General features: G+C 34.8%; 2 protein-coding genes across 4 annotated transcripts in view; one reads left to right on the top strand and one right to left on the bottom strand.

Annotated features, from left to right (window-relative positions):
* LOC119835282 (serine/threonine-protein kinase NLK) overlaps window positions 1-7479 on the top strand; it is a 106112-nt gene extending 98633 nt beyond the window's left edge. The window contains exons 8-10 of one of the 3 annotated variants that reach the window (XR_005288036.1): window positions 544-763; window positions 1172-1320; window positions 3193-7479. Coding sequence is in view for 2 of the 3 variants with exons in the window: in XM_038360014.1 (XP_038215942.1) it covers window positions 544-763; window positions 1172-1265; window positions 2066-2162 (411 nt within the window). In the remaining variant the exon portion in view is untranslated. Of the gene's footprint in view, window positions 1-543; window positions 764-1171; window positions 1321-2065; window positions 2775-3192 lie in introns of those variants that run through there. The other 2 variants (XM_038360013.1, XM_038360014.1) reach the window with 2 other exon arrangements.
* A 35-nt stretch (window positions 7480-7514) lies between these two features.
* LOC119835026 (integrin alpha-PS5-like) overlaps window positions 7515-14633 on the bottom strand; it is a 17371-nt gene continuing 10252 nt past the window's right edge. Inside the window, exons 15-25 of the mRNA XM_038359617.1 lie at window positions 13981-14117; window positions 13414-13616; window positions 12770-12971; window positions 12132-12292; window positions 11108-11186; window positions 10592-10687; window positions 10299-10449; window positions 9789-9864; window positions 9061-9172; window positions 8553-8624; window positions 7515-7826 (exon numbers count right to left, since the gene is read on the bottom strand). Of these exons, the coding sequence (XP_038215545.1) occupies window positions 12182-12292; window positions 12770-12971; window positions 13414-13616; window positions 13981-14117 (653 nt within the window). The 3' untranslated portion in view covers window positions 7515-7826; window positions 8553-8624; window positions 9061-9172; ... (3 more) ...; window positions 11108-11186; window positions 12132-12181. The remainder of the gene's footprint in view (window positions 7827-8552; window positions 8625-9060; window positions 9173-9788; window positions 9865-10298; window positions 10450-10591; window positions 10688-11107; window positions 11187-12131; window positions 12293-12769; window positions 12972-13413; window positions 13617-13980; window positions 14118-14633) is intronic.

The raw sequence follows: 14633 nt of genomic DNA, 5'->3' as shown, positions 1-14633 counted from the left end.
TAATAAATGTTATTTGCAGTTAACAATTTTCTTTTTTCTTTATTACAATATTTATGGCAAGACTAGGTATATATTCATCTCATTCTTTAGTCGATTTACTGAAGTTTCACTTCTATCTTGTGTGAATCGCACACACGCCTTTTTTTTATTGCTTGTTTGTACATAATATGGATTCTTTAGTTTGCTTAATAAGCAATTTGATAATGGAGGTATATAGTGTAGGTTTTTTCTTTTTATAAATGATGCACAGAGTCCCAGGCATACTCCAATCCGTCTCCAATTCCGATCTACACTCCCTTCTATTTAAATACTACATGAGATATTTCTTATTATTCTCATGCTGGTTATTGGACAGCCACATATGTGTAGAAGGTAATAAAATTATAATGTAAAGTCTATTATTTTAAATATACGTATGACACTCAAAAAACGAAAGTGTCCAGTCTCCTTAAATGTAACAAGCAAGTCTACGTTTCTAACACGCAAGTCGTCTAATCTCTAACCGTGTCCACTTGTTAAAATATACGTATAACAACACTCCAGATGCTGGTGTTCGACCCGGCGAAGCGCATCTCGGTGGTGGACGCGCTGGCGCACCCGTACCTGGAGGAGGGGCGGCTGCGCTACCACTCGTGCATGTGCAAGTGCTGCTACAGCGCGCCGCCCGCCGCGCGCCACTACTCGCCGGACCTCGAGCCGGTCGCGCCGCACGCCTTCCACGACGGCTGGGAGAGGAAGCTCACCTCGGTGCACCAAGTCAAGGGTGAGTGCTGGGTGCGTGGGTGTACGCAGCGATGGGCGTTGTGGGGTGCGATTATATATATGGGTTGATTGAAAATTGCAGCATTTTTTTTGTTTTACTCACATAATGAGAAGGTGTAGCGTCTGGCACTTACAAAATGATAGATATCATAGGCCATTGATTTTTGTATTATATGTAGTGAGGGCTATTTCCAGTTTGGTGTACATGGTAATAATGTATTGAATTTTTAAATACCATAATTTTATCGTAAAATTTCTCATTAGTTCTATAGTACATTAATTTATTATTGAAATAACAAGGAATATATGCAATTCTTAACGTTATAACGTATATTTTTTATAATCAAAACTTGCGATCCCCCCTCCCCCCAACCTAACCGCTAACGAGCACCCAACCGTGTCTCCGCAGAGGAGATCCACAAATTCATAGCGGAGCAGCTGCAGACGTCGCGCGTGCCGCTGTGCATCAACCCGCAGTCCGCCGCGTTCAAGAGCTTCGCAAGGTAAGGCGACGCCACCGCAAACAACCAACCAACCAACCAACCAACCAGACACTAGGTGATTTCTTTGCGATACCTAACCGCTTGGTGCCTAGCGACGAGGCGATTGGTACCCGCGTGTTTTTTTATTCATTTTTTTGTGATTTTTTTTTTGTTTGAAGGTAGTCTAAGATTTTTTTGTTTATTTGTTATCTACATTTTTAACATACTTGATTTTTTATATGATTCGTAGATTTTTTAATTATTTTATTTTGGGGCCAATCGTCACCGTCAATAGGCACCAATCACAGAGCTATTAGCGACCACCCGCACCCACTACATACGGCCACGCAATTTCTCAACGTGTCGACAACATTGGATTACATACGATTTCTTCTTAGCACTCTAGTGATTTCTGCCATACTCGAGCGTAAAGTTTATTCGTTTTAGTTTCATTGCTTAGTTCAAAGTGTTGTCAACACGTTACGTTTTATAAGAGATTAGATCATCACAACTAAGTGTGGCACCAAGCAATCTGTGTCCAAACCGAGATCAGGTTAGGTACCCATAGTATAGTATGAAGGTGGTCGCAGAAGTTAGTCCCGCAATCCCGTCCCACTCCCGCCTATGTAGTTAAGTTTTGTAGGTAATTTTTTCTCCTATTTTTTACCAGCCTCACGGCATTAAAGTCCGACCTGTGCATGGATTTTATTTCTATTTCCTTTCGCTTCCGAGCGTCAGCCACCGCAGTTACGTCAACCCTCTTGAAATGGTGGTGCTAACGCTGCCGAGTTTAATAATTGGTTTTTCTGTGTTTGCGGCAGCCCTAGAGCGAGTACGAAAGCAAAAGTTTGTTCCCCTTTCAAGACAGCGGCAAAAATACTTCTGCTCTCGCCTGTGATATTTCTGTGCGCTGCGTAGTGCCCAATTCCAGTAAGCGTCACCGCACGTTATATTGTGTTGTCCATATATACGCGGACGTTTATCGAAGAGGCAACCCTGAACTAAGAAAAAAGAGTCAAAATAAAGTCAATTTCAGCTTTATGTGAGTGAGTTTAAGGTCTAAAATGCTAAATCTAAAATCCTTGAGGTCCATGGTTTTAGTGTTGCCTTTACGGGAAAACGTCAATTGTAATTTCAAAAGGGTTGATCGTTGGATAGTTTATCTTTCCCATTCCGAATGATATGCATGCGTTTTGTTTCGATTATCTGATGATTTTTTTTTCACGCATTTTGGCGATCCTTTGTTGAACTTTTTTTTTGTGAAATATTCATATATATTTCGCATTAATGTTACATTTAAAATCCCACTTTACTTTTCTATTTCTTTATAATAGTGATGTGATCGCTAAAATGCATTTATCAATTGAAAAAAACAAAAGAAATAAAGTTTTTGAATGCATTTATTATGCGGTCACGATATAGCTGGGAGTTTCAAGGGACCTGTTTTCGAAATATTATTATTGCAGATTATTAACTGTGAGATTATGCAATATTGTGATTCAAATTTCACTTTTGCTTTCAACATTCGCTTTAATCTTATCGAGAAAGAGTTAAAAAAAAAATTATTTTGAAAGCAGGTTTTCATGGTTAAGAAAAATATGTTTGTCCCGAAAAGTATTTAGTGCATGAGTAGGCAGTGAGCAAAGTGCCAAGCACTCGGTTGTGGTGATTTTGTCCTTTTCTATAGTTAGTATTTCAGTAGATTTGATTTGCGATGCAATTTTACAGTTCAGATATTTTGATAAAAAAAAAATAAATCATTAATTTCAAGACAATGCATGGTCGAAAATTTTACGACGTGTGCTGGAATCACGGTTATAAGAAATCGGTACGAAATAAATAAATAAGAAGCCAAGTAAAGTATGATTCCAACACAAGTCCAGTGGCCTGGGTGTGGGTAAAGCACGACACAGACTTGCGACTAATCCATGCGACTCGCGACTTGCAGCTCGACAGTCGCACACCCGTCGGAGCTGCCGCCGTCGCCGCACCAGTGGGAATGACGCGAGTCTAAGCGCGGCTTCGACAAGCGCGCCCTATATTAAATACACACTGGCTAAGACTATTGAAGGGCTTTGGGCGCAATCTCCCTTGCTAACGACGATAAAAACGCAAACGCCAAATGGGAATTTTTATTTCGATCACGCAAGCAATATTGATCTCAATGTGTAAAAGATTATAAGCGAACACTGTTTCGTGTCTGTCTCTTTGTTTGTACGGAATGTAGGATGACGGTGAGACGGTACTATGATAAAAATAAAAAATTATAAAAAAATGACAAGAACGCTTTACATGTTTCATCAAAACTTCAAAGCCATAGTGACGAGTGTCACACTTATTTTTATTGATGTAACTAATGTTTCGTATATATTTTGGTAGTGAAATGAAGTATTTCTATACATATAAGATTGTATGATAATTATAACTTTGAATTTCCGTTTTGTCAATAATAAATAATAATAATAATAGATGTAAAATTCACAAATGTACAATTGATAACACCAATCGATGTTAACATTTCACTTTGTTTATATATATATACTGTGAGGATATATTGAAGTGTCTATAGATATAATTCTGATATGATCTGATCTTAGATAAAAAACTATAAAATACATCACGTTCATGACATCCTAACTTTTTCGCATTTACGATAACCATGTTCTAAATATACAAGTAAAAGACTACGAGATTCCTTCTAATGTGCGATAAATAAAAAACGTTTATATATTTACCAAATATTTTATATTTTCACTTATATTTTATATCGTAGCGATGGGTGTATGTTTGTAGATTAGTATAGTAATTGGTATTGTAGGAAGCAGTCAGTGGGTAAGGACTAAGGTATCGAAAGGTTTTGATAAGTTCCTTTGAGTTGCGGCGAAAAAAACTAAGCCCGTAACATTCAAATGGATGTTTCAACGTGGTGTACAACGAATTGAGAAGGACATAGTATGATAGCATAGAACGGAGGGTAATAGAACTTGCGTACCTCGTATGTTAAAGGGCCATGCTTGTTAGGGCTAGTTACATCATTTTATTCGCTATTCCATCAGATAGTTGTGTATGTGAGGGTAGTTTTTCGGTGTGTGCCTGATCGTTATGCGGATTGCAAGCAATAAACGTTGCAATATATTAGTAAACGTATTAGCCGATAACTTTAGTTCTATGGATAATGAAAATAGAAAAAAAAAAAACAATGATTTTTGTGTTCGTTAAGGCCGTGTTCAGATGGCGACACGTTTGTGTCGAAGTACTAATGAATCTCGACGTGTCGCCCGTCTGTACGCGGCCTGTTTTGTGTTTCCCTAAACACCATTGTATGTAACATCGACTGACATTTTTATGTAGTTAGGTTAGATAGATATAGAAGTAAATTGACATATTTCAGTAATTACAATTTTGATTATTAATATTGCTGTATAGAGGGAAAGCAGCATTTTTATTCTAGGCGTGAGAAATGATTGAGTAAAATATTTTATATATCCACAATCTAATATTGGAACGCAAAAGGTATTTGTTGAATATTATTTTCATAAGTGTATGCAGCTATAAAGCCCGTAAAACATAAAATTTGATTAAAAATCAATTTTACAAATAAAGCTCACTTAATAGTTTTTACTCAAAAAATCGATAAATATACTGCTTTTGGTCTATACTACAATAATATACATGTGGTAGTGTGTAACGTTTATTTCAAGCATTTATTATTAGTGATGTAATTATTCTGATGTGTGTTAGTGTGCGTGCAACTATTTGTCTTTATTGGCCATTAGTATAATCGTAATATGTATGTATGCGTTTCAAAATTGATGTTCTTATTTTTTTGTAGTTATAATATATCACGCTGCTAACATGTAATACATATATTTGTGCGAGTGTCAACGGACGTAGCCTTAAACTAGTTCAAAACTATATTACAGATTAAAAATAATAAAAAAAAATGTGTAAATAAATTGTGTAGTATTAATTAGTTTGGTATGGGATGTAAACCGATATAGAAATCCAATAGGTTGGCGGAATTTCTGTACTAATACGCAACAGATTTCGAATAGACGTCTGTTTCAATGTGTTTTTTGCGTGTTGGTACAGATAAACGCCTAGATGGTACAAAATAGAGTCTGCCCAAAATACTATTAGCACACGTGTTGACAGTTACTTGTAAAGAGGAAAGAAAGTTCTAGAATGTTTCCCGGTAAATTGAAGTAAAAAAACGAGGATTTTGTTTTTGCTGGTACGCCAAAATGCGTGCACGTGCGTAATAATAGTGTATTGGACAACGGACCCCACCTTGCCTTATACAGATAACTGTTACTGTGATCAAAAATACAGCCTCCATGCTGCCGCGTATGACCTGTATATAGATTGTACGTAGTCGCTTCCAAATAGTATACAACAAGAAGCGCTCGAAGCTTCGAGAAATAACATCTGGAATCTTCGATCGCTCTCCCTGTCGAGGACTATTACCTGAAATAGTTTTAGATAATCGATTATTATTGTACATGTACATATAAGTAAATTCGATTCGTATTTCAACACGCTTTTAATTCTACATATTATATTACTAATGTGTAATTGTAAATAATTCGTTTCCAGACTGTTAGAGATCTCGTTTGTTGTTTTAAGTACACGTTTCTTTCCATTTAGCACACAAGTGATCTTTAGTTTAGTTAGGGGCTGGTTTTCGGTGTAATTGTTTCTGGGGGTGAGTACACGCGTAACTAGTGGCTCCACCTAGCGGCGATTACATTGCAACTCGCCACGAATTGACGTATTAGTTTGTATTTTGGTCAGTCATTTATTATTTTCTTGTAGTCGTAAGATTAACATTTGAATGCTTTCAGAGGCAAGCGAGGCAAGATTCATGTAAATATTAGACGGTAAAATTATAAGACTTTAGTTTTTATGTTAATAACAAACTGCCTCTGCTGTTAGTCGCATATTTTTTACTTTAATTTCTATTACATAAGATTCTTCTTACAATTATATAAAATGATAAAAAAAAAATAATGATATCACCGTGCGGCCGAACGTTTGAGACGTGGAAATTAAACTTAACGAAACAGTATAAAAGCAGTTTAAATTACTCGTCTCAAAATCCAGTAGTGCGGAAGTTAGTAAGATTTTTTCGTATTTTAAGACGTTTTATTTTCACTTACCAGTCGTGTTGTAAATATATTTGTGCACTGATAGACGTTGTTTAAGTTGATCTAATTTTAGAATTATTCAAAATGGCTGTATATTAATTGTACGTAATGCCCTTAAGCATAAGGGCCGTTCCACACAGTGGCATCAGTAGCGCCACCTGGCGTTGATTTTGATTCTGTTAATGCTATCTGTGTGTCGGTCTTTACCACAAGAGACACTTATTGGTTCTGTGATAAAGCTATTCTAACGAGGAATACTTAATTTTTTTTTTAAACTTGAAATATACTCGAATTTTGAGGAGCTTACTAATCTATCGCGTAACAACCGAAACAGTAGAAGATTATAAAGCGTTTCAAATTTGAGTGTATTCTGAGAATTTTTATAAGGAACCATTGAATGTCGCTTTGCGGATGTTAGACAAATAGTCGGAGTTGCTTTTATTTGCGATAGGGAACTATCGATTTCCTATATACGATTAGTTACGTCACACTTCTAGGATTGTGATTTAGTTCGAAAGTGACAGGACGATTGTAAATATATTTGTATTACTGTCGAGTTAGTTGCATTTTACCATTGTTGCGAACTGCCAAAACTATTGTAATAATTTTTTAGCGTCTTGTACCGGACACACGGATAATAGCAATGTCTCACTTGAACTCAGTCGTCTATTTCGTGTACTAGGCAATATGTGTCGCTCAGTACAAACCTAGTTAGAAAATATCATTTATATTTCGTCGCTCAATGTGAATACAGCTTAAGTTGGACCGTTCAACAATTATAGACCGTATCACAGTAACGATAAGGTACATTTTTCTAACTAGATTTGTAATGCAGAGTATAAATGTATTAGATTGTGAAGCTACTTAGGTACCGGAAGTAAGAGCATTGTAAAACGTGATGTGCTTATATACTACTCTAATTAATGTAACTGTAGTGTAATTTTGGTGTAAATGATGTGTAAATGTGACCTTCCGGTAAGTGGTAAGTGGTGAGAAGTGAGAGTTTGTAGTTATCTGTGTAGGCGGTAGCGTAGCGGGCGTAGCTCCACCATTGGACCCGTTCTAACAATAAAACTATTGCATAATTATGTTTTGTTTTATTTTTTACCTTTCTATTTACATGAGGATTATACGAGTGGCGCAAACTCGTATATTATAATTATTAGACAGGACTACAGAATTATATGGAATTTTAAAACTGTTTACTTAATCAATTAGCTCTGTACATGTAAAAAATATACGAAGTAGATAAACATTTCATGCATACATTACATAAGAAATTAACAACAAGACACTTAGTTTAAGATCTTAAGTCCAAACAAATATACATTTAAATATCATATTATTTATTAATATGTTGTTGCGCTAAATCTTCATCAGACACTAAATATTCTTCGTTGATTGATCGTCTCTGTTGTAGACTGTTTTCCTTATCCTGTAAATAATATTCATTTAGAAGAATTATACTTAGGGACGAGACTTTTATTTTCAAGAAAACAACGTGACAGTCGAAACTAATCGTGATAAAAGAATTGATAATAATAGTTCAAAAGTATAATAGCAATTATTTGTGAGTAACTAGCTCTCCTCTCGTGGCTTGGCCCATGACCTTGAGAAAAAATATAGCCACGGGGTTTTCCCCACATAGTACCTGCTCGGTGGGATTATGGGATATAAAATATCGCAAGCCCTTTTAAATTCGGAGTAGTTTAATAGATATTATTATACATATAAACTTTCCTCTTGAAACACGTTATCTATTTATAAAAAAGAAACATCAAAATCCGTTGTGTATTTCGTTGTATTTAATATCATTTTCTACTTCCATTTTATTCGAGGTTTTCCGTTTGCTCATGTTAAATAAATTCAACGAGTTTGTAGTCTTATGTATGTAGCATAAAACTTGTATATAAATAGATATAGACATACAATATATACATACTAACAAAAAGACAAACAACTGAGCATTATACAGGAAATAAGAAAAAACATTTAAAAAGAAAAGAAGTAACATAAAATCTAACTTAGGTTGCTGTTATGTGTTATGGCTGTGAAAAGGTCCAAGCTTTATATGCCATGAGTCAATTGACCCATGACGGTGTTAATTCTGCCAGAACCCAGAAGGAATAAATATAATAAAGAAATAAATACTTATACTTACTGAGTTTTGCTTCCTGATGGATTTCTTTAGATTGTTGAGACGTTGCTTTTTCTTTCTTTGAAGAAAACCACACTGAAAAAATTTAATGTTAAACTTATGTCAACATGAAGAAGGTAACCTACCTACTTATTCAAAAAGACCTACACTAAATTCCCAGATAAAAACATAATGGCATATTATATAGGTTGGCTGCCTCCTTGAACCCCTGGCACTGTGCTTAATGCGTGAGCTTAGAACAGAGGGGTTCTGGGTTTGATTCCCGGTGGGGACGCACTAAACGCTTTTGCGGCCTGACAGGAGATTGGACACCTACTTGTGTTTATACACAATTTTTTATAGAAAATCGATCAGTGATACATATATATATATATATCTGCCCCATACCCCACTAGAGGATATGGGATACTATTATATATATGGGATACTACATATTATATATATAGCAGAGCAGAGCAGAACAAAATCTTATTCATTCAATGTAAGCCTTTTTCCGTTTAATTTTACTTACCCTATAAAGTACATACGCTATTATGATTATTATAAGGAGGCCAAATAGAATAGCTAGTAATATAATCCAGAATGAGACAGTTTCCTGATAGTAGCAAAGCGTGTTCGTTATACTGAAATATAAATAAGAAAATTAAAGAAGCTGTTTTCACCCGAAGATTTTACTATTTTATCTGTGACATTGTTTTGTGGTCAAAGTAGAGAAAATGGTAGTTCAAGAATCGCTTGAACACGAGTTAGAAGAGTTCCCAAGGGTTCCTCATAATATGAGAAGTTACCAGGACAAGAACTAGTACAATACATGACATAGTAAAGTGAGTCGATTAAAATATTTAAGAATTGACACTCTTGCGATAGTAGTGCACCGTTATTTTCTTAAACGGACATTTTTCTTTACGAGAGATTGAAGTTATTAATTAATATGAAATTGCATTTTGTCAATTGTATATTCAGACTAGCTGTTCGCCCAGGTTGCACCCGTGGAATATATATAGCCTATGTCATTCAGTGTAATGGCAGCTTTCTAATGGTGAAAGAATTTTTGAAATCAGTCCAGCCGTTCATACGTGATGCCGTGGAAATAGGGATTCATGTTTATATATTGAGATGTATCTATGTGTACATATGAATATTTATTAAATATCTGCGTATTAACCACATATAATTAATAGAAATAGACTGCGAATACTGTATTAATGATTATTTTCGAAATCGTTTTTTTTAGATTACCTGTAAGATTGTTGTTCATTGAACATCAAAGTTATTTTCGTCGTTAATTCCACATTCTGTGTCTCAATTATGTTTTCTGTAAATTGTATAACAGTAATTGTTGAAATTAATCGAGAATCAATAGTCAGTACTTATTGGACGGGGTACATTGGGAAATCGGGCTTTTTCAAATTGGAATTTATTTTTCTTATAAGATGCACTATACTGGTATTATCATTTAACCAACAATATAGGTTATGTATCTATAGACGAGGTGATTTACGTTTAATTGCAATGTAATTATAGGTAAGTTATAATTATTCTAAACGTGGTTGATACTGTAAATTAGATTCGAAACAATTGAATTGTAAAATCCAAACAAGTCAGGTATGTAGGTAATGAAATTCCATCATATTACATACATGTATGTATACCACATCGGGAGTCCATTATAACAATTCTTATTAGTTTAGCTTTTTCTTATCATTGATAAAAACGGAAATTTATACTTTCGTTAAAAATATCTCATACCTAATCCTTTCGGCAGAACAAACATGCTTATGAAAATTTTTGTAGCTTTATTCCGACGCAGGTCTCCGATATTACACAATGCTTTTATATTATCTCCATTGCCTTCGTTCGCATTAACGTCGCATTTTGTTACAGATTTCTCGGTGTTTATCTGAAATAATATAATAATTATTGTAGTTTCATGCTTAATAGAAAGTAAAGGATAAAGAGATGAAAGAACATTTTTAACTCGATTATTATTGTAAAGGTAATAGTTAAAATTACGCTACTTATCGCACAAAGATATACCTTACCTCAATTGGATTTTCTATGACTTCTAAATATTTTCTTCGCGGTAACAATACCTCACATTTTACGGAAACCCAATTTGTTAGTCCTAAATTACTGATCTGTAAAAGTGTTGCTTTTGTTTAATGTTTATAACGTTAAAAATTAATAATATAAGGTTTGTAAAATTAAAGTAATTCATAGAGACGATCAACGAATATGTCATAGGAATAATTAAAGTAGTTAGCTGTGTGTGACTTTAGAATTAATGAAGATATTTCATGAAAGGTGAGAACTAGGAAGACTAGGTTTCAGGCTATGATCCACCACGTTGTCGATAATAAGATACGAATATAACTGAGCATTGAATGGCTATTCCCCACACTCCCCTTATTTTTCGACTTAAGAACTTTATTTTTGCCAGTCAGCCAGAGTGACTTAATTTGCACTTGATCTATTTCTCCTCACCCTCTTCAAATAGCCTTAACACAAAAATATAAACATTAAAATAACACATAAATCATCATTCAATAGACGCTCACCGTGTAAGAATGCTGTAGTCGTTTACCCTGTTCAATTTCCAAACGCGTTATATTAAATGCCCCTTCGACGTTTGATGCCCTAATAAAGAAAATAATGTAATCCAGGTTGTGTGGAAGAGATCGCTGCTTAAGCGATAAGACCGCCTGTTGTGCTCTTCATACTGCTGATATTATTTATATCCTGTTTGAACTCTTCTTGTAAAGGTGCACAATAAAGAGTTTTTGGTTGATTGATTGATAATTAATAAAAAAGGAGGATAAAATAAAAACAAATACGATAAAGAAGAATTGAAATCCAATAAAATTATGTTAATAGCTTCTTTTATTATTAGGACTCGTACAATCGCTTAACCTACGAAGGTTTAATAAAGGTTAGGTTTATTCGTTGTTATTATTTACTCATTGATATATAATGGTGCAGTCAGTTTCAAATACCTACATTAATTGATTTATAATGATAAGTAATAATCGCACATTATAATCATAATAAAAAGTCTTATTTGTCATCCGAAAACTGGAGCGATTTTATTAATTGCTAATCAAATTTAAATAACATAGACACTTCACAATACGAAAATCAGTATACAAATAGTTCAATCTAGATCATCACGTACTATAAACAACTAGACTCATAATTGCCTATTAAGTTCGCTTTAAAATATTCACGTGCCGTTGCACAAAACATTCATTGAAATTTACTTCTTTTCTCGTAGCAGTAATGTTTAAAGCTTACCCTCATTAGAAACCTGTCCAAATGCCCTATCTATGCAGATTTTTCTTCGGCAATTTTTTATACATAAATGATCTTTATAACATACTCGCGGTTCGCCCCGGCTCCGCGTGGTAAGTATATATATAGCCTTCCTCAATAAATAGGCTATCTAACACTGAAAGAATTTTTCAAATCGGACCAGTAGTTCCTAAGATAAGTGCGTGCAAACAAGAAACTGACAAAAATTTCAGCTCTATAATATCAGTATAGATTACATATATAAAATATTAACAAAGTCAAATTCACTAGTACCTTTGCACGATGATCCCAGTACTGACTGCCTCGACAACGAATATTTCCTCTTAATGCGTTTTATCATCTTTGTTACAGTGGTTGTACACATCGTAATCAATTTGGATGGTTTTATCATTGCTTGTCAAGTCACTTGTCTCCAAATATATATTTTCGATATTCTAGAATATTAATTTTGCGAACAACACTTTAATGTGCATACAAAAGCAAAAACCAGAAATTATATTTTTTTATCAGAAACAAGTGACATTAGTTATATTAAAATTGACAAATTTAAAATCAACTTTTCAAGTGGATTATAAAATCGATTATAGTGCTGTTATCAAAAAGAAATGAATGTCTATGTCTTACTAGATATAATTATAATTTTTTTAACAGAAGGAAAGCACCTGACGACGATCTTGCTTGCTGGTAAGCGTAGAAGTAGTCTAAGATGGAGCGAGCATTCCTAGAAGGTTAACCTGTTAATCCTACCCTTGATGACCCTGACAAACGGAGGGGGGGCCCGTTTGTCAGGGAACAAAGATTCAGCCTCTTGCGGTTATAATAAAGAATGTGGAGTCGAACCACATAGTCCGGGTACATGAACTGTCCACCAAGTAGTTGTCCCTAGAATCTGTTACAATTCTCTCACATACCCAGTAATCACCATTATGCAAGAGTGTCTTCGGTTTACAAATCAGAAGTCCATCATCCAATCTGACACAACCAGAGGATGGTTGTAGTATACGCGCAGTGGACACTCGTATCTTGACACACGCTGAGTATGCAGTTTCTCCTTCATTACGAAGAGATATTGACACAGTCTCCTTGTCTATTACCCGAGGTATATAGTTTTTCCTGTCAATAATTAGGTGAAGAATCGTTAATATAAATATAGAAATGAAACTCTTTGTGGTTCGGGAAAGCCATAACCAATAGATACTAAAGACTACTCCTTAAAAAGTAGATCTTGAAAAACACAGAGGTTTTTAAAGCTGCATAAATTTCATCGTCGGGAGTTACCATGACGTCTTTAAGCAGTAATAATGGCAGTGTGAGAAAGTGACGGCGGTACACGACCTACAGCTCTGTTATTTTTACACACTGGAATTCGTGCTGCTTTTAGTCCTCATGTCCCTGTCCTCAATAAAAACTGCCCCCGATTATATAGTTTACAAAAGCATGAATCAGTGACTACTTAAGCTTCATGTCTCAGTTGAACATCGATTATATCTACATGTTTGTTTTTAATGTTGAATACATTCAATCGCTGGATCAACAACTAAGCAAGCGATCTTACGGCATAGATGACGTAAATTTGACCGTAAATTTAGGACTGCATTCCGTGCTGCCGCAGTCTGCCGCCCATATCGACCCCAATGACACGAGAATGCTGCGATCACTCAGCATTACTTCATTTTTTATATAGTGTTTCACGAACATCGGATCGTTTAGAAGCTGCGCCGACACGTTGTAAGATATAACTTTCTCGTAGTCACCCTCCTATTAACAATGGATCTGTTTAGAAATTAAGGACTTTAACGGATATTAAATGTGACTTGTTCATTGAATTATTTATTTCACTCTGTATACGACGTAACCATGATAATGTAATGCTTAATTACTGATCAAATAAATATTATAGAATATTTCTACAACTTTACATTTTCTAAAAACATTTAGCTAGGTGTTTTATTCTACATTCACTAAGGCATCTTTGCTTTAGATTTTAGTTAAAGTTAATAATGAAAATATTCACTATCATAATTAAAATGAAGTTACACTCATTTCTTATTCACGTTTTTGTTTAACGCAATGTTTAAAATTTCAGAAGTAATTAGACTTTACAAGTTAAATATGTACTTACAGTTGGAGTTAAGATTTTTATTCTTTTTGAAATATCATCGGCTTTTGACACTGACACATTGTAATTGAATGTACCGTCAGCATCTGCATCTGCCAACTTTGCGTGAGGGTGTATTATCTCAACTTTAACTGCAATAACTGAAGTAAAAAAAAGAAACTTTATAGGAACTCATTGAAAACAATAAGTAAACTGCAAATACATACAGTTTAATCAATTAATTCTATATCATTGATATAGATAAGCGTCTACTAATTTAGGTAATCATAATCATCATCATCAGCCCATATATGTTCCCACTGCTGGGACACAGGCCTCCTATGAGGGTGCAGGCCATAATCCACCACGCTGGCCAAGTGCGGGTTGGCAGATGTCACATGTCGTCGAACTTTTTGATTCTCGGACATGCCGGTTTCCTCACGATGTTTTCCTTCACCGTTTTAAGCAGTGGTGATGTTTTCCACATGTGCAGATAAATTGAAAAATCAATTTATTTCCTGCACGCTCGCCCGGTCTCGAACCCCGACTTATCCATTTTGAAGGCCGAGGTTCTCACCACTGAGCCACTACTGCTAATTTAGGTAATATACTTAGTCTGGCCATAAATACTGTTACACTTAATTATAAAAAAATATTACATTTGAATTTCGAATCTG

The sequence above is a fragment of the Zerene cesonia genome, chromosome 20, assembly GCF_012273895.1.
Source record: "Zerene cesonia ecotype Mississippi chromosome 20, Zerene_cesonia_1.1, whole genome shotgun sequence".
Lineage (NCBI taxonomy): Eukaryota > Metazoa > Arthropoda > Insecta > Lepidoptera > Pieridae > Zerene > Zerene cesonia.
This window is presented reverse-complemented; position numbering and strand designations above follow the sequence as displayed.